The 26,243-nt window shown below is 42.3% G+C and overlaps 1 protein-coding gene and 1 long non-coding RNA gene across 3 annotated transcripts in view; both read right to left on the reverse strand.

Annotated features, from left to right (window-relative positions):
- The window catches only part of metap1 (methionyl aminopeptidase 1), a 40,233-nt gene extending 18,481 nt beyond the window's left edge, over positions 1–21,752 (reverse strand). For both annotated transcript variants that reach the window (XR_013580430.1, XM_078569796.1), the window contains exons 1-3: positions 21,620–21,752; positions 10,550–10,601; positions 8,074–8,183 (exon numbers count right to left, since the gene is read on the reverse strand). Coding sequence is in view for 1 of the 2 variants with exons in the window: in XM_078569796.1 (XP_078425922.1) it covers positions 8,074–8,183; positions 10,550–10,601; positions 21,620–21,742 (285 nt within the window). In the remaining variant the exon portion in view is untranslated. The remainder of the gene's footprint in view (positions 1–8,073; positions 8,184–10,549; positions 10,602–21,619) is intronic.
- The window catches only part of LOC144698535 (uncharacterized), a 143,247-nt gene that overhangs the window by 22,113 nt on the left and 94,891 nt on the right, over positions 1–26,243 (reverse strand). The window lies entirely within an intron of this gene.

Consider the following 26,243-nt stretch of genomic DNA (forward strand, 5'->3'; position numbering starts at 1 on the left):
GGTCAGGAAACTCTGCTTGAGTGAGACAGAGACCAAGTGAGTAGCGAATTAGGTTCACAAGGGAATTCAGTGCACAGGTGAAAGAAGTGCTTTAAGTAAGGTTTATTGCAACTCGGAAAGTGTGTTAAGTATTACTGAGATTTATCAGTACTCGTAAGGTTTATCAATAGCTGTAAAGTTTATTAAGTTAAAGCCAAATAAAATTAATATAAGTAAAATAAAGTTAACATAAGTGAAGACTCAGCACGGCTGCTTGGTCGCATGGAATGCGTGTCCTGTAGTATGTGAGATGTCGTGGACGCTATCAGTGACCTAGATGACCACATGTGCAGGAAGTGTCACCAGCTGCGGAAACTTGAGCTCCAGGTTTCGGAGCTCGAGTGGCGGCTGAAGTTGTTGTGGCATATCTGCGAGGCTGAAAGCTATGCGGATAGCACGTTCAGTGACATGGTCACACCGCAGGCTAGGAGCACAGAGGCAGAAAGGGAATGGGTGATCTAGGCAGTCCAAGGGAACCAGGCAGGTAGTGCAGGAGTCCCCCGAAGTCCTCCTTGCTATCGGGTGTCTATTTTGTATATTGATAAGGGCATTGGTTCCTCGGAGGAATGCAGTCAGACCCAAGTTCATGGCACCAAGGGCAGCTCAGCTGTACAGGAGGGGAGGAAGAAGAGGGGAAGGACAATAGTGATAGGGGATTCGTTAGTTAGAGGAACAGGCAGATGTGTTTACGGCTATAGACGTGACTCCAAGCTGGTATATTGCCTCCCTGGTGCCAGGGTCAAGGATGTCACAGAGCGGCTACAGGACATTCTTCTGGGGAAGGGTCAACAGCCAGAGGTTGCGATCCACTTAGGTACGAAGGGGGTTGAAGTCCTGAAAGCAGATTTCAGAGAGCTAGGAAGGAGACTGAAAAGCAGGATCTCAAATTCAGTAATCTCAGGATTACTTCCAGTCCCACGTGCTGGTGAGCACAAAAATAGGAGAACTGAGCAATTGAACACGTGGCTGGAGAACTGGTTAGGAGGGAGGGAATCAGATTTCTGAGGCATTGGGACCAGTTCTGGGGCAGGTGGGACCTGATCAAGATGGGCTGCATCTTAGCAGGACCAGGAGCAACATCTTCAGAGGGAAATTCACTGGTGCAGTTGGGGAAGGCTTAAACTAGCTTGGCAGAGGGGTGGGAACCTGAGAGGGAGCTCGGATTTGAGTGAAGCAAAACTGATAAAAGGAAGTAGAAAAGTAGAAAGCAAAAACAGAAGCCAGACGAAGCATCATATCAGATCAGAATAGAGAATAATTTTTAAAAAGCAGATTTAAGGGCACTCTATCTGAAAGCACGTTTCATTTGCAAAAAGGTTGATGATTTGAATGCACAAATTGCCATTACAGAGACATGGCCACAGGGTGACCAAGATTGGGAAATGAATATCGAAGGGTATTCAGCATTTAGGAGGTACAGGCAAAAAGGAAAAGGGGGTGGGGTAGCATTCTTGATAAGGGACGAGATCAGTACATTAGTAAGAGAGGATCTTAGAACAAAGGATCAAGATGTAGAATCAGTTTGGGTGGAGCCAAGAAACAGCAAGGGGCAAATATTGGTGGGAGCTGTTTATAGGCCACTAAGCGATAGTGCTAACATTGGGCATGGTATAAATCAGGAAATTAGAGATGCACGTAACGTGGGTAATACAGTAATAATGGGTGACTTCAATTTACACATTGACTGGTTTAACCAAATCAGCACTAATGTTCTGGAGGAGGAATTCCTGGAGTGTGTACGAGATGGGTTTCTGGAGCAGTACATTAAGGAGCCAATTAGGGATCGGGTTATTTTGGATTTATTGTTGTATAATGAGAAAGGGCTAATTAATAACCTTGCTGTAAAGAAGCCTTTGGGAAATAGTGATCATAATGTGAAAGAATTTTGCATTAAGTTTGAATGTGATATAGTTCATTCTGAAACTAAGGTCTTAAGTCTGAAGAAAGGAAATTATGATGGTATGAGGAAAAAGTTGGCTATGGTGGATTGGGAAAATACACTGAAAGATTTGATGGTAGACAGGCAATATCTAGAGAAATACTACACATTCTACAACAGATATATATTCCTCTAAGGCACAAACACCTAAAGAGAAAGCTAAATCAACCGTGGTTAATGAAAGAAGTTAAAGATTGCATTAGGTCAAAGGAAGTGGGTTATAAGGGTGCAAGAAAAAGTGGTAAGCCTGAGGATTGGGAGCAATTTAGAACCCAGCAAATGAGGAACAAGAAACTGATTAAGGGAAATGAGAATATCAATGCAAATCGCCAAGGTACATAAAGGCAGACTGTAAAAGCTTCTTTAGTTATGTGAAAAGGAAAAGATTAGCAAGGACAAATGTGGGGACAGGAAATTTATAGTGGAGAACAGGGAAACGGCGGAGAAACTAAAGTTACTTTGCGTCTGTCTTCACTGAAGATGATACAGAAAATCTCCCAGAAATACTAGGCGACCAAGGGGCTTGTGAAACTGAGGAACTAAAAGAATTGTATTAGTAAAGAGGTAGTACTTGAAAAGTTAACTGAATTGAAGGTTGATAAATCCCCTGGACCAGGTGAGCTTCATCCCAGGGTGTTGCTAGAGAGATAGTGGATGCATTGGTGATATCTTTCAAAATTCTATAGATTCTGCAAAGGTTCCTGTAGACTGGAAAGTAGCAAATGTAAACACACTATTTAAGAATGGAGGAAGAGGGAGAATGGAGAACGACAGTGTTGGGAAAACCATATCTTCATGCACTGGATTTTTCTTTTAAAATTTGGAAGGACGTTGCATTATTTGGACCTTTGGATGCTGACCTGGAGTTTTTTTTAAAAAGGTCATAAGTTCACATTGGAACTGTCAACAAGCATGCCTTTTCCAAGAAATCACCTCATCAGCATGGTATTTGAGGGGGGTGGGAAGAGCTGTATGCTTGTTTGCATTGCAATTACATTAATTGATGGAAAGAAAAAATGGTTGAAAGGCAAAAAGCTAGTGAGTTACTGGAAATCACCTGAAAGAGGTGAGCTTTAAGTTTTGGACTTGTGTTTTTGGACTGAACTGAGAAAGTAAAAGCTACCCAGCTCGCCTTCTTGCCTTGCCTTGTCTGAAATAAAGTGGTTGTCAGTGTCCAGCTAAGAATGCTCAGCTCAGTGGAACTTGTCTGGTTTTTGGAAACTTGAGGCGCTAGTTGGCATTGACCCAACTATATTCTCCACCACACCGAAGCTCCGTTGGTGAGAACCTCCAGACATCTACCATGACCAGCGGCCCATCTTCACACAAGGAAGCTCCAGATCAACAGCGTCAAAAACCTGCGAACTTTATCCTTTATTTTATAACATCTATCCTCTAAAGCCCATCTCTGCAGAGAGATCCTATCTGTCCTCTATTTGTTTGTGTGTGTGTGTTTGTTTGTGTGCTGGGGTATTTTTAAAAAGGGATAGATAGTTATCTTATACTTCCAGAGCACAATTGTGTGGTAACCAGTTCTTGCAACTTGTTTTAAAAAATGAGAAGTTTCATTTTATAATAAATCAACCATTCTGAGTTTATTGAAAGAAGCCTGGTTTAAGTCTCTTTTATTCTGGGTCTAACAGTAGCGAAGGTAAATAATCAGACATTTTGGTGAGTGAATTGAACTTTTAAACTAATGGTACGACCTGCGGAGTATTGCGGCTAGATAAACTGCATACTCTTCCCACCCCGATTGGAACAACAGACCTGTTAGTTTGACATCAGTAGTAGGGAAAATGTTAGAATTTATTATAAAGGATATGATAACGGGACACTTATTAAAAATGGTAAAATTGGGCAGAGTCAACATGCACTTATGAAAGGGAAATCATGTTTGACAAACTTGTTGAAGTTTTTTGAGGTTATTACTTGTAGCATTGATAAAAGAGAACTAGTGGATGTGGTGTATTTGGGTTTTCAGAAAGCTCTTGATAAGGTCCCACACAGGAAGTTAGTAGATAAAATTAGAGTGCATGGGATTGGGGGAAATATACTAGTATGGACTGAGAATTGGTTAACAGATAGAAAGCAGAGATCAGGAATAAATGGATCATTCTCAGGGTGGCAGGCTGTTACTTGTGGGGTATCGCAAGGATCAGTGCTAGGTCCACAGTTGTTCACAATCTATATAAATGATTTTGATGTGGGAACCAATTGTAATATCTCTAAATTTGCTGATGACACCAAACTGTGTGGAAACTAAGTTGTGATGAGGATGCAAGGAGGCTTCAAGAGGACTTGGATAGGCTAAGTGAATGGGCTAGAACATGGCAGATGGGATATAATGTGAATAAGTGTAAACATACGAATACACATGCAAACATATGAAATAGGAGCAGGAGTAGGCCAATTGTTCCTTTGAGCCTGCTCCACCATTCAATAAGATCATGGCTGATCTGGTTGTAACCTCAACCCCACATTCCTACTCAGCCCCAATAACCTTTCACCCCCTTGTTAAGGATCTATCCGGCTCTGCCTTAAAAATATTCAAAGACTCTGCTCCCACTGCCTTCTGAAGAAGGCAGTTCTAAAGACTCATGAACCTCAGAGGAAAAATTTCTCCTTACCCGTCCTAAATAAGAGGTCACTTATTTTTAAACAGTGACCCCTAGTTCAAGATTCTCCCACAAGAGGAAACATCCACTCCACATCCACTCTGTCAGACCCCTCAGGATCTTAAAGGTTTCAATCAAGTCGCCTCTTACTCTTCTAAATTTAGCTTAAAGCCTAACCTGTCCAAACTTCCCTCATAAGACAACCCACTCATTCCTGGTATTAGTCTAGCTAACCATCTCTGAACCGCTTCAACGCATTTTCATCTTTCCTTAAATAAGGAGACCAATATTGTACACAATACTCCAGATGTAGTCTCACCAGCGCCCTATACAAATGAAGTATAACCTTGCTACTTTTCTAATCAATTCCCCTCACAATAAACAATAACATTCTATTAGCTTTCCTACTTACTTGCTGTACCTGCAAACTAGCCTTTTGTGATTCATGCACTGGGACACCCGATCCCACTGCAATCCCTCAGCTCTGCAATCTCTCACCATTTAGATAATAAGTTTATTTTTTATTCTTCCTGCCAAAATGGACAATTTCACATTATACTCCATTTGCCAGATCTTTTCCCACTCACTTAACCTATCTATGTCCCTTTGTAGCCTCCTTGTGTCCTTTCACAACTTACTTTCCAACTTACCTTTGTGTCGTCAGCACATAGCTTCGACACCATACCTTCGGTCCTTCATCAAAGTCACATATAAATTGTAAAAAGTTGAGGCCCTAGCACTAATCCCTGTGGTACACCACTCGTTACATCCTGCCAACCAGAAAAAGTCCCATTTTTGCCAACTCTGTTTCCTGTTAGCTAGCCAATCTTCTATCCATGCCAATATCCTACACCATGAGATTTTATTTTCCGCAATAACCTTTGATGTGGCACCTTATCAAATGTCTTCTCTAAGTACAGTACATCCACTGGTTCTCCTTTATCCACAGCATACGTGATTCGTTCAAAGAACGCCAATAAATTGCTTAAACATGATTGCCCTTTCACGAAACCATGTTGATTCTGCCTGATTGCCTTGAATTTTCGAAGTGCCCTGCTATAGCATCTTTAATAATAGATTCTAACATTTTCCCTATGACAGATGTCAGGCTAACTGGCCAGTAGTTTCCTGCTTTCTGTCTCCCTCCCTTTTTGAATAAAGGAGTTACATTTACTATTTTCAAATTTAATAGAACCTTCCCTGAACCTAGGAAACTTCAGAAAATTAAAACCAACGCATCAACTATCTCACTAGCCACTTCTTTCAAGATCCGAGGATGATGTCCATCCAGACGTGGGGATTTGTCAGCCTGCAGCCCCAATAATTTGCTCAACACCACTTCCCTGGTGATTGTAATTTTTATGAGTTTCTCCCTCCCTTCCATTTCCTGATTTACAGCTATTTCTGGGATGTTACTTGGATCCTCTGTAGCGAAGACCGGTGCAAAATACCTGTTCAATTCATCTGCCATCGTCCTACTTTCCATTATCAATTCCCCAGATGCACTTTCTATAAGAACAATGCTCACTTTGTTAATTCTTTTCTTATTTAAATATCTATAGAAACTCTTATTATCCGTCTTTATATTTCTAGCTAGCTTTCTCTCGTATTCTAATTTATCACTTCTTTTTAATCTTTTTGTCATTCTTTACTGTTCTTTATATTCTGTCCAATCTTCTAATCTACCAAACTTCTTTGCGCAATTCTATGCTTTTTCTTTAAGTTTGATACTGTCTTTAACTTTTTTAGTTTACCACGGATGGTGAGTCCTCCCCTTGGATTTCTTCTTTCTCACTGAAACGTATTTACTCTGTATTCAGGAACATCCTTTTAAATGTCGGCCATTATATCTCTATTGACCTATCCCTTACCCTCATTTGTCAGTTCACTTTAGCTAGCTCTGCTTCCATGCCCTCATAATTGGCCTTATTTAAGTTTAAAATACTAGTCTTCAATGCACTCTTCTCTCCCTCAAACAGAATGTAAAATTCAATCGTGTTATGATCGCTGCTTTGGTAGAAAAAGCAGAATATTTCTTAAATGGTGAGCGGTTGGGAATTGCGGGAGTCCAAAGGGACCTTCGTGTCCTTGTTCATGAGTCACTAAAAGTTAGCATGCAGATGCAGCAAGCAATTAGGAAGGCAAATGGTTTGTTGGCCTTCATTGCAAGGGGATTTGAGTACAGATGTAAATATGCCTTGCTGCAGTTGTATAGAGCCTTGGTGAGACCTCATCTGTATATGGTTTTGGTCTTCTTATCCAAGGAGGGATATACTTGCCATAGATGAGATTAATCCCTGGAATGGTGGGATTGTTTTATGAGAAGAGATTGGGGACACTGGGTTTGTAGTCCCTAGAGTTTTCTCTAGAAGAATGAGGGGTGGTTTCATTGAAACTTACAAAATTCTTACAGGGAATGACAGGGTGGATGTAGATAAGATGTTTCCCCTGGCTGGTGAGTCTAAAACCAGGGGACATAACTTCAGGATAAGGGGTAGGCCATTTAAGACTGAGATGAGGAGGAATTTCTTCACTCAGGATGGTGAATCTTTGGAATTCTCTACCCCAGAGGGCTATAGAAGATCAATCATTTGAGCATTTTCATGACAGAAATCGATAGATTTCTGGAGACTAATGACACCATGGGATTAGGAGATAATGCGGGAAAGTGGTGTTGAGATAGAAGATCAACCATGATCTAATTGAATAGCGGAGCAGGCTCAACAGGCTGAATGGCCTACTCCTGTTCCTATGGTGGGGGGAATCTAAAACAAGGGTATGTAGCCTTAAAATTGGAGCTAAACCATAAATAGGGGGTTGTCAGGAAGCACTTCTTCACACAAAGGATAGTGGAAATCTGGAACTCTCCTCCAAAAAATCCAATAGTCTGGGGGTCAAATGAAAATTTCAAAATTGAGATTTTTAGATTTTTGTCCAGCGAGGGTATTAAGGGTTACAGAACTATTTGATGGAGTCATGATACAGATCAGCCTGGCATAGGCCTGTGCGGCTGAATGGCTTACTTCTGTTCCTTACAGGCAGAAATGGAGTTACAAACCCACTGTAAACTATATATCTTTTAAAAAAATCCCTCCCTTCCTTCCTCTCTGCCCACCAAAGACACAACTTTAACACAACACAAAAGTGTAACAAAAGTCTGACAAATTCCAAACAGACAACACCTTGAGCATCATCATCCACTTTACCAAAAAGGATAAATACCTAACAATCATTTCTTTCATAATTAAAAACAGAAAGTGCTGGAAAAACTCAGCAGGTCTGAATGCAACTGTGTAGAGAGAAACAGAGTTAACAATCTGAGTCCAATATAACTCTGTTTCTCTTTCCACAGATGCTCCCAGATCGGCTGAGGCTTATCAGCACTGTCTGTTTTCATTTCAGATCTCCAGTATCCAAAGTATTTTGCAATAATTTCTTTTATCTTGTATTATAAGAATTCATAAACGGTATGCAACATACCAATGGATAGTGCGGCCTCAGTTTGCCCGTGTATCGATAGCCGGGCCAGGGATCCGTATTGATTTCATCTTTCTCAGATTTGGAGGATTCTTCTTTGGACTTTTCATTTTCTGTAGTGGAAAATTGTAATTTAGTTCACTGACCTGCAATACAGTTTTTCAGAATCATTTTTCATACCAGTTTTACTCTTTGCTTAATTGTAAAAGTCGTCTCTTTTACAAAATCATAAGTTTTAGTAAACACAAGTACCAGCTGTTGCACCTTTGTCGTGGTGGTTTAAAGCACCGAATTGCTGGCCCAAACATGGTCTCTATTATCCTGATGCTTAGCCCGTCAGTGTTGTGAAGATAGAGAAAAGGGAGGTTTCTTGTGCTGTCTATCTGATATATACGTCACCCTTAATGAAGCACTACAGAAGCCGAGTCTGGTTACATGAGAGGAGGGATGTCCGAGAAAGGACCTTTGAGCATTCAAGATCTTTAAACTTGTCACAAGTCGATCCTTAAAATTTTCCAAAAATGATAAGGCAGCAGTGGACAAAGCTCAGAGGAGAAAGAGTAAATAGACAGATCAGACTATTTCACATAGTGAAACTGGTGACTGCTTGGAATGGGCTAACCAGGGAGGTTGTGGGAAAAAAAACATCAGGAATATAGTAGTCAATACTGCTGATGCTGGAAATCTGAAATAAAAACAGAAAATGCTAGAAATTCTCAGCAGGTCAGGCAGCAACTGTGGAGAGAGAAACAAGAGTTAATGTTTCAGGAATTCTCCACAGATGCTGCTAGATGTAGGTAGGGACCCATCTATTATGCTTATGAAACCTGGGGGCAGCCAGCTGAACTAAAATTGTCCTTCCCAGCTCTATGTTCTCTATCGCCTGTTACACAAAGGCAAAACTGTCTTCAAGTTGTTTTCTGCTTCAAGATGAGAAAGGTTAATAGTGCCGGAGAATAACGCACTTCACACATCATGGGTAGCATAGCTGTGTGCAGAGTTAATAAAATTCCTGCCGTTCTGCCCCAAAAATGTGCCTCAGTCCCTATTTCATTGGAGCATCCCTAACTGCATCAGTGTGGCGATGTTTCCATTTGCCACAATAACCATCCATGGCCTATCTTAGATTTCCAATTACTGGTGAATTGGAGGCCTGTGGAAATATACCAAGGCTGCCCAGACAGATTTCACAAAAGGCAAAAGGAACAGGGGGACTACCAAGTCTCAAAAACAGTCCAACTGACTGCTAATTTTTTGTAAGTGAAATGGGTACAACCTTCTTGCTGAGCACCCAGATTGCGTACTGCATGTTAGCAATTAACAGGGGAATTGCCGCTTCACCTGTTAGGTGCCAGCTGGAGCTCAGTGGGTAACACAGTCGCTTCCCAGTCATAAGGTTGTGGGTTCAAGGCTGCTCCAGAGCACAAAATCTAGGCTGACACACCAGTGCAGTACAGAGGGAAATGCGGCACTGTGAGAGGTGCCATCTTTCAGCTAAGGTTTTAAACCGAGGCCCTGTCTGCCCTCTCAGGAGAATGTATAATCCCACGGCCACTATTTGCAAGATTCTCTTTGGTGTACTGGGACCAATATTTATCCTTCAACCAACATCACACAAAAAAAGTTATCTGGCCATTCATCACTTTGCAATTTGCAACAGCTTACTGAGAGGCAGCATTACAACACTGTACTTCACTTGCTGTAAAGTGCTTTGGGACATCCTGACATTGCTTGATTTGTTCTTTCCCAACAAGTCCTTGTTGGAGGCCCATCTACCTACTTTTCTCACTTTGCATTTGTACGTTCTGTACTTACTCAGGTCTGATTTATTGCTGCTAAGAAAACGTGCATCAACTGACGCAAATGTGACAAATGCTTACATAGTAAAAAGTACAACTGTCATAAGATATGTAATGGATGTGGTTTTTAATCAATAAGCGCATACAGTAGTCAAAACTATGAAGCTTTATCCTTTAACCATGTTCCAGTAGAATAAGAAAAACTCATTTATACAGCATCTTTCATGACAATATGTCACACTGTGTTTCAGTACTTCTGAAATGTAGTCACGGTGGTAATGTAAGAAGCATAACAGCCAATTTGTGCACAGCAAGCTCCCACAAACAATGACATAATGACCAGATGATCTATTTTTTTGTGATGTTGATTAAGGAATAAATATCAGTCCTAGGATACCAAGGAGAACTCCTCTATCCTTGTCTGAAATAGTGCCATGGATGTTTTACATTACCTGCGAAAGCAGACAGGCCTCAGTTTAACATCTCATTCAAAAGACAGCACTTCTGACAATGCAATGCTCCCTCAGTACTGCACTGGAATGTCAGTCTAACTATTGTGCTCAAGTCTCTGGAGTGGGGTTTGAACCCACAATCTTTTGATTTAGAGGTGTAAGTGTTACCCACTGAGTCGTGGCAGATACATGAATGCCTATGGCCACAGCCCCCCACAAAGTACTTACTGGCTTTCTTATGGAGAAGCTTATGAGTTGCCCAACTTCCTTTGAAGCATTCCTGCAAAAAGGTAGGTTTGACAAAAGAAAAGTCATTTAATATATAAACAGAAGCGAAAAAGTCCAAATATATGTTTTACATAAGTGTGTGTGCCTATACTACAATTACATTTTGAAATGCAAAGTAAACAGTAGCACCCCAATGTCATAACATTATCACAAGATGTAGTGTAGATTAGTAACTCACAGGCTTATTTCCCAGGCTATGATGCAAATCAAATTTTACAGCCAAATCTTTGCAAGAATGAATCAATTTCCAAATTCAGTGTTTCAGCCGTTCATTGCCAATTACAAATTTGATTCTAAGCAGCTCTGATCAACCTGTTTCATTGCATGTAAAAGAATTTCACTTTACCTCAAAAATTATGATTTTTAGAATGAATATGCATTTCCTCGTTCCCTCTTAAAATACAGTTCCAATGGTGTTCCTCATCTGAAAACTCTAATGACCATTTCATATATTGATGCCTTAGCTTAATAACTGGTCAGTGTGCACCATTCTAAGATCTGAACAGAAGGCAGCTTTTCCCAAAATTATGTTTAATATTAAAGATTACTCAAGAGTAATTTTTCAGATTGGACAACTCTAAGGACAGACTACCAAAAAGATATAACTATCAGATCATGTTGGGGGAGGTAAGGGGTGGGGGGGGGGGAGAGAGCAATGCCCATATATAGCAACATACTGAACAAACTCCAGTTGGAGCACCTGCAATTATAGCATGGTTTTTAAGTGCCATGTTGCTTTAATAAAATATTAATTCCACTTGATGTCTTTATTATGTGAACAATAAACACTAACAGATTCATTAAGAATTTTGCAAGCTAAGCAGCTTTCCTTTCCCCTGCATGAGGACACTTAGTTCAAATGTCATCACTGGTATTTTTAATGATGTAGCTAACAGGTGTCTCCTATAAATCACTGCACTCTCCACTGCTGAAATCATATCATGCCACAGGATTTTGCATCATCATACAGTTTATTCACTGACCCACCAATGAACCGATTACCCCACCAGCTTTACAGCAAATTACTCTGACCACAACGTTTATGCAAGGACTGCAGAATCATTAACATTTCGGTTCATTAGTAAGGCACAAAGACTCAAAGTAATTTTAGAATTGAGCTTCAGTTTTTAAACATTGAAGATTGATGTCGACAAATGCATCATAGCTGATCACATTTCTTACAATATTAGCACTGGCAATTGCTTGGCAGCAGTGGTTAAGTGCTAAATTGCATTCTCTGATGTTAAAACAGATTTTCAACTGTAGCAAAGAGCAAAAGACTTTATTTTGACAAACATAATCCTAAACTTTCAAATAGGTTTGAATCGTGAACAGGAACAAAGCTGTCAAAATATGCATTTATTTATGAATTCACATTGATATACAGTGAAGCTGTATTTATGTATTTTAAAAAAAATTTGCTGGCATTATATAGAACAACCAGACAATTCAGAAAACAGCTATGTCCAGGTAAGAGGCCAATACATATAAGAGAGACTTCATATTAATTCTAGAACTGCACTGAATATTGACTCAGCGAGGAAATGCAAATAAGTCTACTTCTCACAATTAGAAGTCTTCTTTTCATATTAAGAAACTGCATTACCCAATAATTTAAACCAACCAACATAAATGTCAGCAAAATGGGAATTTAGTGCTAATTTTATTTTCGTATTATCAGATTATCTAAATTAAGCAAAGTTGACTTGAGAATGGACTACAACTCTGTGGCACGCAGGTCGACCCGATATGGTTAACTGATCAATTTGGAGTAATTTTCAAATAAACGGCTTAAGACTGTTTGCACCAACTTCATTTTTTCAAATTTATTAATATTGCTTGCTGTCAGCCTTGGCTTACTGAAAGCACCTTCTCATCTGATTCAGAAGGTCATGGTTTAGAGTCCCACTCCTGGAAATGAGCCCATACTAAAGGCTGACATTTCAGTGTAGTACCGAGGAAATGCCATCTTTCGAAGAGATGTTAAACTGAGTCTACCTTGTAAGGTGGATGAAGATCAGGGAAATTCTCCCTAGTGCCCTGGGACAATATTTATGCTGCAACCTCCATCACAAAAAAAGGATTAGCTGGTCATTATCACATTTCTGTATGTGGGGTGTTTCCTACACAGTGACTGTGCTTTAAAAGTGCTCCATTGGTTATGAGCACCTTGGGATATGCTGAGGTTGTGAAAGCTGCTAAATCTGTTACACACATTTCTTTCTCCTTTCTAAGTAAGCCATTAAAAACCAGAAGGCTCAAAATTTGATCCCTGCCCAGTTCAATGATGCAAACATCTTTTTGAATCACCACAATTAGATGTGGTGCCTCTGGGTTTATATAAGATATATTTTTTAAAAATCAGCTTGGATGTCTGTTCCTGATCATTGCCCTCTAGTGATTCTTGATACCAAAGTCCACACCTGCTGACTTATAAACAGAATTGAGCTTTAATGTGATGGCCTTCACAGTTGAAAAACCTTTCCAGTAGCCACTGTACTTACTCATCACTCATGAAGGATCACAAAACAATACCTCGGAGCTCCCAAATATTGCATTTAAATTTAGAGAAGCATCCTGAATCAAATGTTTGAGCTCCTCCATGTCTCAGTGGGTAAGTGGCTGCAATCAGGAGCAAGACCTTGGTTGATTTTTATTTCTTACCCCCTCACCCTTTTCAAGGGTGACCAAATGGTGCAAATGCCCCACTGCCATTCTGTTCATCAAAAAACCCAGAATTGAACCTAGACCATTCTGCTCCACGCGTCTCCGAAATACACTGAGCAGTGCAATCATCCAACATGTCGTAGGTAGAATGATATATTTTTTGAATTGATAAACTTCAGTTCATCCAGAATGTCACTGCGCACATCCTAGGAATCAGAAAACGCTGTTCACCCATCTTTCCTATCCCTGCTGGTCACCATTGGTTATTCATATCTCTGTCACTGGTATCAAAATCCTCATCTTCAAACACCTCCACGGTTATACAGCATATCCCATCCCCTCCAGCCTTTCTGCACCCTCTGTTCTTACACTTTTGAACTACAGTATGAGGTATTGCCCCCTTGCTCTACTTTCACAGAGAAAGCAGTCATCTCCCCCCTCCCTCCAGTTCCCTTCCGAAGCCTCCTTCACCATACTACACTTCTCCCAGTTTCAAAACTCCCCTTAAAACACATTGGGCCACTCTTGTCTAATATCCTTCCCACTCAAGTTTAAAATTATCCAGTGCTTATTTCACTGACCATTTCATTAACCCACAGCAGCTCCAAGAACAAAAAGAGAAGTTTGTTTAAAGTTGCCTTTCTTTCATAAAACATAGTTGACAAAGTGACAAAAGTTCACTTCAGCTTGACTGGACTAAACAAACAGACAAAATGTACTCGGTGACAATGGACACATTGAAGGCTTTAACTATATTTCAAAAACACACTGAAAGATTAAAAATTCCAGTTTATCTCCAGATATTTCACACAACAATGCAGCAAATGCCATAATCTTTTACACATCATGGCCCCAATGTAATTCACTGCATGATATGTCACAACTTTTCTGCAATGCATCATGAAAATAAAATAATTTTCATATTATTGTGATTTATTGTAAAAGTGGGTTAATAATGGGGTTTGGATTAGTTTCTCTGTGTGTATGTGTGGGGGGAGGGGGATTTAATTGAACTGAAGACAACTAGTCTGGAGCTTTTGAGTTATCAAAAGAGAAGCTCGGTTTAAAATGCTAAATACGTAAACATGGCTGAAGTTTTAGAATGTGAGGGGTGAGGAACATTTGCATTTTTAACTATTTAAAGCAGCACTATAATATCACATTATATTTCACATAAACAGCAATTTTTGTAAAGCTTATATTAATCTCTTGGCACTACAATCCTTTCCATTTTCTTCTGTAATTATCCTCTCCCTTCAAAAGTGTATTTTCTACAGCATGGAATTGTGCCAAATTAGTGTTCTATGGGTGCCAGGAGCCCTCCTGTACATTGCTGATGCAGTGAATCTTCCTGTGCATGCCCCGATGTGACTGTTCAATCATAGGGAGCACCATAACCAAACCTGAGCGAGTCTTCGCTCAACATGCCCACACCCATCTTTTCCAGCAGGAATCGCTGAACAGGACAGCAACCACCAGCAAGAAACCTGACTGCTGTTCACAAGCTCAAGATGTCCCTTATTGCTTTGCAGCCATTGAAGTACTTTTTTGAAATGTAGTCACTGTTGTAATATAGGACATATGGCAGCCAATTTGCCCAGAGCATGATCCCAAAAAAAAGGAGTATCACAATGATCAGAAAGCCTGTGTTAGTGCTAATGGTTGAGGGATAAATCTTGGTCAGAACACTGTGGATAACTCAAAAAGCAAAATACTGCAAGTGCTGGAAACCTGAAATAAAAACAGAAAATGTTGGAAATACTCAGCAGGACAGGCAGCTTCTGTGGAGAGAGAAAGAGAATTCATGTTTCAGGTTGATGAACTTCCATCAGAACTGATGTTTTGTGCTCAAGTCTGTGGAGTGGAACCTGAACTCACAACTTGAGTTAGAGAATGCTACCACTGAGCCATCGCCTGACACTATTTAGATAGCTAGTATAGTCGAGATCAGGTATCAAACCTGGAATCTTTCCTAATCTGTGCGACTGAGACCCCCATCATGTAGGTGCACCACAGTTACCTCCAGAACAGAACTGGTTTCCCAATTCATGACCAGAACCCTCTGATTTCCTCATCCTTTTTACTTTCTACATTATGTTATTACTGTTTCCAATAGTATTTCTTTCCCTATATATTGCTGTATGGTCTTCAATGGTCAACAGTTTTTTGCTAGTTTTCTCATGACAGGTGATGCTTACCCTAGAATCATAAAATACTCACAACACAGAAGGCCGCCATTTGGCCCATCATGTCTGTGCCAGCTCTCTGTGAGAGCAACTCATCTGGTCCCACTCCTTTGCCATTTTCCCATAGCTCTGCAAATCTCTCTTCAGATTTTCTCTTCAGATACTAAGGTATCTATCCATTCATTGTTGCGTTATCCCTAAATTGCAACACTCGCTTGAGCATCACCTAATTACCCTGTGCCACAAACTATTTCTTCCAGTAAGGTCTCCAGTTGGACCAATGAAGATTTGATTTCATCTTTCTAGTCAGAAAAGAATCCAATTTTAATCTCTATTTTTCTACAATTCCCCAGAACTGACCACCCCAAACAAGCCACTAGTCAAGTATCATCTTTTAATAACATTAATCAATGTAACATAGTACTGCCATTGCAAATACTAATAACTGATACTGATTCAGCTTACCCAAACCATTCGGAAGATTTGTTCAATATTGATCTCTAACAGTGCTTGGATTCACAGTGATCAGGAAATCTCTGCCCACGAGAGGGTGGAAGTGGGGACGATGAATGATTTCAAAAGGAAATTGGCTGGGCACTTGAAGGAAGTAAACTTGCAGGGCTATGGGAACGAGTTGGGGAATGGGACCGACTGAACTGTTCTATAGAGAGCAGGCACAAACTCGATGGGTTGAATGGCCTCTTCTGTGCATAATGAGTCTATGATAATTTACTTATTCTGCCAATTATAAAACCCAAACTAATGTTGGTGCTATTCCTTACACATTACAACTAAAATGTGATCATTTATATAAATATTCATTCAGATCTCAACTTTCATTATCATTTTGGCTGTCAATGATTATCAATTATCAACTGCCAAAAAGGAAATTTACATCTTGGTTGCCACCGGCTCATTGGCAGCAAATTCTGACATTCACAAGGCAATTCAAATACAGTAGCAACTGGAAGAGATAGACGGACAGGAGTTTTTTTTTATATCCATTCATGTTTCCTTAATTACAACAGTGACTGAAGAAGAAATGAAATGGGAGCAGAAGTATGCCATTTGGCCCCTTGAGCCTGCTCCACCATTCAATAAGATCATAGCTGATCTGTTTGTTTCAAATTCCACATTCTCAGCTACCCCTCCGATAACATTTGATTCCCTTGCCTAACAAGAATCTATCTACCTCCGCCTTTAAAACATTTAATGATCCCACCTTCCACCACCTTCTGAGGCAGAGTTCCAAAGTCACACAACCCTCAGGGAAAAAAATCCTCATCTCTGCCCTATAAGGGCAACTCCTAATTTTAAAACGTTCCCTCCTAATTCTGGACTCACCCACAAGAGGAAACATCCTTCCCATGTCCACCTCATTGAGACTGTTCAGGATCTTATATACTTCAATCAAGTATATATCAAGTCTTCTAAACTCCAGCGGAAACAAGCCCAGTCTGTCCAACCTTTCGTCATTAGACAACCCACTCATTCCAAATATCAATCTAGTAAACTTCCTCTGAACTGCCTCCAATGCATTTATATCCTTCCTTCAATAAGGAGGCCAAAACTGCACACAGTATTCGAGATGTGGTCTCACCCTGTACAACTGAAGCATAACATCCTTATTTTTATGTTCAATTCCTCTTGTAATAAAGGATAGCATTCCAGTAGCCTTCCTAATTACTTGCTGTACCTGCATACTAACTTTTTGTGACTCATGCACTAGAACAACTAAATCCCTCTGCACCTCAGAATTCTGCAGTCATGCTCCATTTAATAATACTCTGCTTTCTCATTCTTCCTGCCAAAGTTAATAACTTCACATTTTCCTACATTATATTCCTTCTGCCAGATTTTTGCCCACACTTCAAAATGTGTCATTGGCTGTAAAGTGCTTTGAGACATCTGGTGGTTGATAAAAGCGCTATATAAATGCAAGTCTTTCTTTGTGTAAGCAGCAAGGGAAATATTGATATCACTGGCATTGTCAAAACTGGCCTCATCCAGAAACTGAATAAGAAATGGAGCTGTAACAGTACAGAATGTAAAGATAAACTATTAAGCAAGTCAGTGGCATAACTGATAGTATAAATCCACAGAAGGAAGATGGCTGAAGCAACAGAAAAAGAGAATTGGCAACTATTATCAAACAACTCAAGGTGGAAAGTAGATACTGCACTGTTTAGGCAAACAAGAAAGTAGTCTCCAAAGAATCAATTTCCATATTCCAGAAGTAAAGTAGATCAAGGACAACCAAAAGGGCAGGAAGAAACACAAACAACTTCCAACTGGTGAACAACTATTTTATAACCCAGTACGTAAAGCAAGGGAGGAAGATTGATTTTATCATGGATTATTTAGCAATCCACCAAAAATTATTGATCTAAGATAAAAGCAAAAAACTGCGGATGAAGGAAATCCAAAACAAAAACAAAAATAAAAATAGCTGGAAAAACTCAGCAGATCTGACAGCATTTGCGGAGAGGAATAGTTAACGTTTTGAGTCCGTATGACTCTTCAACAGAACTGAGTAAAAAATAGAAGAGAGGTGAAATATAAGCTGGTTTAAGGGGGTGGGGTGGGACAGGTAGAGCTGGATAGAGGGCCAGTGATCAGTGGAGATTGCCAAAAGATGTCATACACAAAAGGACAAAGAGGTATCAACACCCCAAGGTGTGATTTTTGTGATTGTCCTGATGAGTGCAAGATGAAAAGCTTTGACAAAATGTCTTTTTTCAGCAATACTCAAATTCTGTACTACCAAACGACTATTAATTAACTTTCCTACATTTGCAAGCTCAAAAACAAAGTTTCTCATATACTTCCCAGTAACATATTACTGATGAAAACATTTTACTGTAGTACCAAGCAACGTACGTGGTCTGCATCCCTTCAAGTCCCACAAACTGCTCATCCACATCATATCACCTGTATGAGTTCACAAGATAACTAAAAATCCAACACTTTAATACATGCACCAAAGACAAAGAACAACTGCTTGACAGTTTGCTTAAGGTGCCTTCAGTCTCACTGCTTTGTTGATGTTAACCAATTAACTACCTTGTAAATCAAAAAACTGCTTACATGCTACCCTTTGTGCATTCTGAGGTCTGTTTTGCATTACCTGATCTGAGCCAGGGCAGCAATAGTGACAGTGAAACTGGTTTTAGTGACTCTTATCAGTAAAATAAAATGATCCTGAACTCGTGTTCTAGGTCAGAGATATTGCTGATATTGTGCAAGTGCGGATGTTAATTTTTAAAAATTCTTTCTTGGAAGGTGGGTGTCACTGGCAAAGGCAGCATTTGTTGCACTTCGCTAAATGCCCTAGAACTGAGTGGTTTGCTAGGTCATTTCAGAGGGCAGTTAAGAGTCAACCATATTGCTGTGAGTCTGGGGTCACATGTAGGCCAGAACAACTAAGGACGGCAGATTTCCTTTCCTAAAGGACATTAGCGAACCAAATGGTTTTTTACAACAATCGATGATGGCTTCATGGTCACCATTAGTGAAGCTAGCTTGTAATTCCTTATTCATTAATTGAATTTTTAAAATTCCACCAGCTGCCATGATGGGATTTGAACTCATGTCTCCTGAGCCTGAGCCTCTGGGTTACTAACCCAGTGACGTTACCACTATGGTGCCATCTTCCCTAAGAAGATGAGGGCAAATTCAAGCTGTGTCACCCTGCAGTAAAATAAACTGTTAAATCTCACTATCAGAGCACGCAGAAACAGGAAGAGGCCAGTCAGCCTTGAGTCTGCTCTGCCATTCAATTAGATCACTGCAAATCACTACCTTAAATCCATCTGGGGACAAACAGAAAGGGGAGGATGGTGTGGGTGGGTGGAGGTCAGAGATGATTACGGAGATGGAGAGATGCGGGTGGGGGGGCAATGTACAGGTGATTAGTAAGTGGCAGAGTGGAGGTGGAAGGGGCTCTGGTGCCAGGTGTTATAAATGGGGAGTGCAGATGATGTGGGGCATGTGGGTAGATTAGGAGAGTTGGGGTCCATAGTAGGTTTCTTCTTTTCTTAGTTGCTCATGGGATGTGAGAGTCGCTGAGAAGGCCAGTATTTGTTGCTCATGCTTAGTTGCTTTGAGACAGTGGTGGTGAGCCACATTCTTCAACCATGCAGTCCATGTGGTGTAGGTACACCCACAGTGTCTTTCGGAGGCATTTCCAGGTTTTGACCCAGCAACAGTGAAGGAATGCGATATAGTTCCAAGTCAGGATGGTGTGTGGCTTAGAAGCGAACATCCAGGTGGTGGTGTTCCCATGCATCCGTTGCCCATGTCCTTCTAGGTGGTAGAGGTCGCGGGTTTGGAAGGTGCTGTCAAAAGACCCTTGACGAGTTGCTGCAGTCTATCTTGTAGATGGCACGCACCGCTGCTACTGTGCATCAGTGGTGGAGGGAGTGAATATGGAACGTGGTGGATGGGGTGCCAATCAAACAGGCTGCTTTGTGCTGAGTGCAGTTGAGCTTCTTGAATGTTGTTGGAGCCACACTCATCCAAGCAAGTGGAGAGTATTCCATCACACTCCTGACTTGTGCCTTATAGATAAAAGCAAAATACTGCGGATGCTGGAAATTTGAAACAAAAACAAAAATTGCTGGAAAAACTCAGCAGGTCTGACAGCGTCTGTGGAGAGGAAGACAGAGTTAACGTTTCAAGTCCATATGACTTTTCATCAGAACCCTTCATCAGTTCTGATAAAAAGTCATACGGACTCGAAACGTTAACTCTGTCTTTCTCTCCACAGACGCTGTCAGACCTGCTGAGTTTTTCCAGCAATTTTTTGTTTTTTGTGCCTTCTAGATGTGGAAAGCTTTGGGGAGTCAGGAATGAGTTACTTGTCACAAAATTCCCAGCATCTGATCTGCCCTTACAGCCATAGTATTTATATGGCTAGTCCAGTTCAGTTTCTGGTCAATGGTAACTCCCCACCAGGATGTTGAGTAGGAGGATACAGGGCAGGGATGGTGAAGAGTTCAGGATGGGAATGGGGGGCTGGAGCGCAGTTGGGGGATCAGACAAAGGGAGCTGTTGGCTTGCGGGGCTGGGGTCAGGATGAGGCTTTGAGAGTTCAAGGCGGGGAGGTTAGGGTGTGTGTGCGTTGCTGGGTGGGGGTTTAGGGCTGTGTGGGGGGTCTGGACACAGGTGCAGTGGGAATTAGGGGCTGGATGATGGGTTCAGTGTTGGGGGGGTCAGAGTGTGTGTAAGGGGCAAGGGAAGAGGTCTGTGCGTTGGGGGGAGGGGGGGGAGGAGTGATGGTTTGAGGGTCTGAATAGTGGGGGGAAGAAGGAAAAGGCAGGGTCCAGGATGGGTTGTGAAACCCTCAGCCGGCCTCTGACTTGATGCCCCTGGCATATCTGACTGGATTTCCCCACCCACCCCTGAGCTTTGACCAGATCCCTCCCACCCCCGGTCTCTCTGATCAGATTCCCTCCCAACGACCCACCGCCCCGGCCTCTATCACCAGATCCCCACCCCAACCCCATGTCCTCTCCCTCTAAGCGAGCCACCCACCCCCAGCCTCTCTGACCGGGTGCCTCCACCGACCGACCGTCTGAACAGATACCAACCCCCTGGCCTCTCTGACCGGATCCCCCCCTCGGATTCTGAACGGATCCTCCCCCCCCCGGCCTCTCTGACCGGATCCCTCCCCGACTCACCAGCCCACCTCTCTGACCGCATGCTACCCCGCTGGACCTACTCCTCTGACCGCATGCTACCCCGCTGGACCCACTCCTCTGACCGCATGCTACCCCGCTGGACCCACTCCTCTGACCGCATGCTACCCACCCCCCAACCTCTGACCGAATTCCACCTCCCCAACCCCACTGGCTGTATCCCACCCCCACCCTCTCTAGCCGGATCCCCCCTCACCCTCTGACCGGATTCCCCACCCCCCTGACTAGATCCCACTCCCCCCTGACTAGATCCCACTCCCCCCCCCCAACTCCACTGGCCAGATCCCACTCCCCACCCCCATCACTCTGACCATATCCACCAACCCCGCCACCCCCCCTCGGACCTGATCCCCCTTCCCCTCTGACCAGATCCCACTCCCACGAGTAGATCCCCCGCGACTCTGACCGGTTCCCTCCCCCCGCCACCCTCTCTGACCAGAAACCCCGGCTCCCGGTACCTGCGAACAGAAGAAGGAGCCCTGGATCCCGAGCTTGATGCAGGTGGGACACTGCAGCCGCGCTTCCCTGTCGCAACCGTCCGTCTCACACACGCGCCTCACGGCCTCCCCGTCAGCCGCCATGATGGAGAGCCCGGGGATGCCGGGAAGGTGGAGGACCAGGCCTGGGCGCTGCCACTGCGCATGCGCCCACCCTGCAGCCACTGCTCCCGTCTCAGTCTGTCTATCTGCCTGTGTGGAATTGGGTTCTGCTGCTGCTGTATCGTGAGGTGTCAAGTTCGCCCCTCACAAAATGCAGACTTTTAGGGAGGGAGGGTGGGGGAAGGTTAGAGGCGCCTTATTTTACAGAATGGTGGGATTAGCAAAGCCAGGCAGCACCTGCAAGCATAAAATGACAGGTTAGTCTTCGGGGTATCCGCACCGTCTGTTTGTATATATATCAACCGGGACATGTGGACACACCTCATCAGACAAGCTGTAAACACAGTCAGAAACTAGCCGCATTAACTCTGCTGCAGGGGAAGCAGCAACAACACTGGAGAGAGAGAGAGAGAGAGAGCGAGCAGGAGCCTGGCTCAGGACGACTCTTTCAATTCTTCTCCTCTCTACCCAATGACCTGTGGTTCCAGGATTGGCCTGCTGAGTCACCTGAAGACACACAAATCATTATCCCTGGCAGATATAATCTTCATTTTGTTTTAATTATTATTATTATGTGGGCTTATCTGGCTGGGCCAGCATTTATTGCCCATCCCTAGTTGCCCTTGAGAAGGTGGTGTTGAGCTGCCTTCTTGAACCGCTGCAGTCCCTGTGGTGTAGGTACACCCGCAGTGCTGTTAGGGAGGGAGTTCCAGGATTTAGACCCAGCGACAGTGAAGGAACAGCCGATATATTTCCAAGTCAGGATGCTGAGTGACTTGAAGGGGAACTTCCAGGCGGTGGTATTCCCATCTATCTGCTGCCCTTGTCGTTCTAGATGGTAGTGGTCATGGGCTTGGAAGGTGCTGTCGAAGGAGCCTTAGTGAATTCCTGCAATGCATCTTGCAGATGGTACACAATGCTGCTACTGTGCGTTGGTGGTGGAGGGAGGGAGTGAGTATTTGTGGATGTGGTGCCAATCAAGTGGGCTGCTTTGTCCCGGGCGGTGTCAAGCTTCCTGAGTGGGAGCTGCACTCATCCAGACAAGTGGGGAGTATTCCATCACACTCCTGACTTGTGCCATGTAGAAAGTGGACAGGCTTTGGGGAGTCAGGAGGTGAGTTATTCGTCACAGGATTCCTAGCCTCTGACCTGCTTTTCTAGCCACAGTATTTATATGGCTAACATTTTCTGGTCAATGGTAACCCCCAGGATGTTGATAGGGGATTCAGTGATGGTAATGCCATTGAACATCAAGGGGCGATGGTTGGATATTCTCTTGTTGGAGATGGTCATTGTCTGGCATTTGTGTGGCACAAATGTTACTTGCCACTTGTCAGCCCAAGCCTGGCTATTGTCCAGGTCTTGCTGCATTTGGACCTGGACTGCTTCAGTGTCTGAGGAGTCATGAACGTTGGTGCTGAACATTGTGCAATCATCAGCGTACGTCCCCACTTCTGACCTCATGATGGAAGGAAGGTCATTGATGAAGCAGCTGAAGATAGTTGGGCTGAGGACACTACCTTGAGGAACTCCTGCTGTGATGTCCTGGAGCTGAGATGACTGACTTCCAACAACCACAACCATCTTTGTGCTAGGTATGACTCCAACCAGCTGAGAGTTTTGCCCCTGATTCCCATTGACTCCAGTTTTGCTAGGGCTCTTTGATGCTACACTCGATCAAATGCTGCCTTGATGTCAAGGGCAGTCACTGTCACCTCAACTTGGGAGTTCAACTCTTTTGTCCATGTTTGAACCAAGGCTGTAATGAGGTCAGGCGTTCAGTGGCCCTGGTGGAACCCAAACTGGGCATCAGTGAGCAGGTTATTGCTAAGCAAGTCCCGCTTAATAGCACTGTTGATGACCCCTTCCATTACTTTACTGATGATTGAGAGTAGACTGACAGGGCGGAAATTGGCCAGGTTGGATTTGTCCTGTTTTTTGTGTACAGGACATACCTAGACAATTTTCCACATAGCCGGGTAGATGCCAGTGATGTAGCAGTACTGGAATAGCTTGGCTAGGGGTGTGGCAAGTTCTGGAGCACAAGTCTTCAATACTATTGGCAGAATGTCGTCAGGGCCCATAAGCTTTACAGTATCCAGTGCCTTCAGCTGTTTCTTGATATCATGTGGAGTGAATCCAGTTGGCTGAAGACCAGCATCTGTGATGCTGGGGACCTCCGGAGGAAGCCGAGATGGATCATCCACTCGGCACTTCTGGCTGAAGATTGCTGTGAATGCTTCAGCCTTTTCATTTCGAGAGACTGATGACAATGTATATAATAATATATATATATATAGGTGTACACTGTGTATATGTGGGAGAAATATCTAGATCACCGCTTTCAAAATGCAAATCTGGAAAAAATATTCTGGCTAGAGAACAATTTTCTACAGAATTTTGGAGAAACAATGCACTTAGTGACTGAAAAGAGAAAATTGACAGGTTAGTCAAAGAATCACACAGCACAGAAGGATCTTTTCAATATCCTGGCCATGGGGTTGTCAAGATTGGCTTAGTCTCCAGAAATGAAGATTAATCTTCAGGACACTTCTGCAATCAAAGCTCTGGAGAAAATTCATTGTGCATTTAATTCCTTTGAACTCTTATGTTTATTAATTGTAAAAGATGTTGACAATGATTGTAAAGGTGGCTATCAAATTGGGCAATGAAGAGGCTTTTTGCTGTCCAATTTATGTGGGAAGGTGGTGCATTATGAGGATGGATATGTCAGATGACCAATAGTGGGTACAGGGCAGAGGGTGGCAGGAGGTCATGTGATGAAATCCCCAGGAATATATTCAAACAAAATTGGCATCCCTGCCTGACTGATACTTATCCTTAAACCCACTTCCACCACAATAAGATTACCTGCTCATTTACCGTATTGCTGTTTGTGAAAACTGGTTGCCATATTTGCGTAAATCAGAGCATTTCAAAAGCTATTAATTAGTATTGTACAGCTAACTGATTTTTTTTTTGTCTTACACATCTAGCCACAACCTGCAAGTGCATTACGCCTACAATTGCCACACAGCCTGCTGCATAAGTGACAACAGTGAAATCTAAACTGGGGAGGAGATTGATCCTTAGCATCTTATAGGTGGCGAGTAATAGGTGAGTTTAATAATCTATACTAATTAGAAAACTATTTAGACTATTCAGGGTAATAAAAACAAAAAATGCTGGAAAAATTCAGCAGGTCTGGCAGCATCTGAGAAGAGAGAAACTGAGTTAACGTTTCGAGTCTGGATGACTCTTCCCTCTGAGTTTTTCCAGCACTTTTTGTTTTTATTTCAGTCTCCAGCATTCGCAGTATTTTGCTTTCATCTTAAGGCTATACAGGGTGATTGCTATCACTGCTATTTGGTTAATTGGGAGTTAATTAGTGCACAGTCCATGAAGAAATGTAAAATCTATAACCTCTCAATGCAGGAGAAGGAAGTAACAAAACAGGGAAGACAACAACAAGGTAATGGTGCATAAAATGTGTTATTCTAGCCCTCACTCTGTACATTTTCTGTGTAAATTGCAGTCATTTTGTGGATCACTCTATTTACATTCATCACTCTGGTTTCAGCTATCTTTCTGCTCAATATCTATCCTCCACTCCACATCAGCCAATCAACATGCCATATCTCTCTGAATAGCCATAATATTTAAAGTGCCACAGAAATTAACTTTTTTGAAAATGAGGAAAAGAGACGTTCACTAAAATTATTGCATTTTTCTCAGCTAAATTTCAAAAAAAGAATAAGACAAAAAGAGACAAATGCATAAAGAAAGAAAAATACAAAATGTACAAGAAAAATGGACATAGGTAAATAAATAGGAAGAAGAAGATACAGTATTCTCCAAGCCGGCTGCCCACCTTGCATCCTCTTTAGAATTGAGCTGTCCAAAACTGCCCACGTCCAAACTTCCTTCAAGTGTCATTCACCCACCACCCCTTGAGCTATCTGATCTGCATTGGTTCCTGATCTGGCATCGCCTTGATTTTAAAATCCTCATTCCTGTGTTCAAATCTCTCCATTGAATCGCTGCTCCCCACCTCTGTAACCTTGTTCAGTCCTACCCTCTGAACTCCTGGCCTCGCACATCCCTGATTTCCTTTGCCCCACCATTGATAGCCATGCCTTCAGCTGCCCAGGCTCTTAGCGCTGAAATTCCCTCTCTCAACCACTACAACTTTCTGCCCCTCTCTCCTCCTTTTAAGTCGCTCCTGTAACCATACCCTTTTGAACAAACTTTTAATCACCTGTCCTAATATCACCGTATGCAGCTTGGTATGCAAATTTGTTTGATAATGTTTCTGTGAAGCACCTTAGGACATTTTGCTTTGTCAAAGGTGCTGTATAAATGAAAGTTGGTTTGTATAAATTTGTCTCCTGAATGAATATTCACTTCAGTCTCTGAATACTTCTTTGAAAATCAAACCTTTTCCTTCATTAGCAGGCCTGTTTCTTTATTCAATGGTATTCAA

Source organism: Cetorhinus maximus, chromosome 1 (genome assembly GCF_964194155.1).
Source record: "Cetorhinus maximus chromosome 1, sCetMax3.hap1.1, whole genome shotgun sequence".
NCBI classification, from domain to species: Eukaryota; Metazoa; Chordata; class Chondrichthyes; order Lamniformes; family Cetorhinidae; genus Cetorhinus; species Cetorhinus maximus.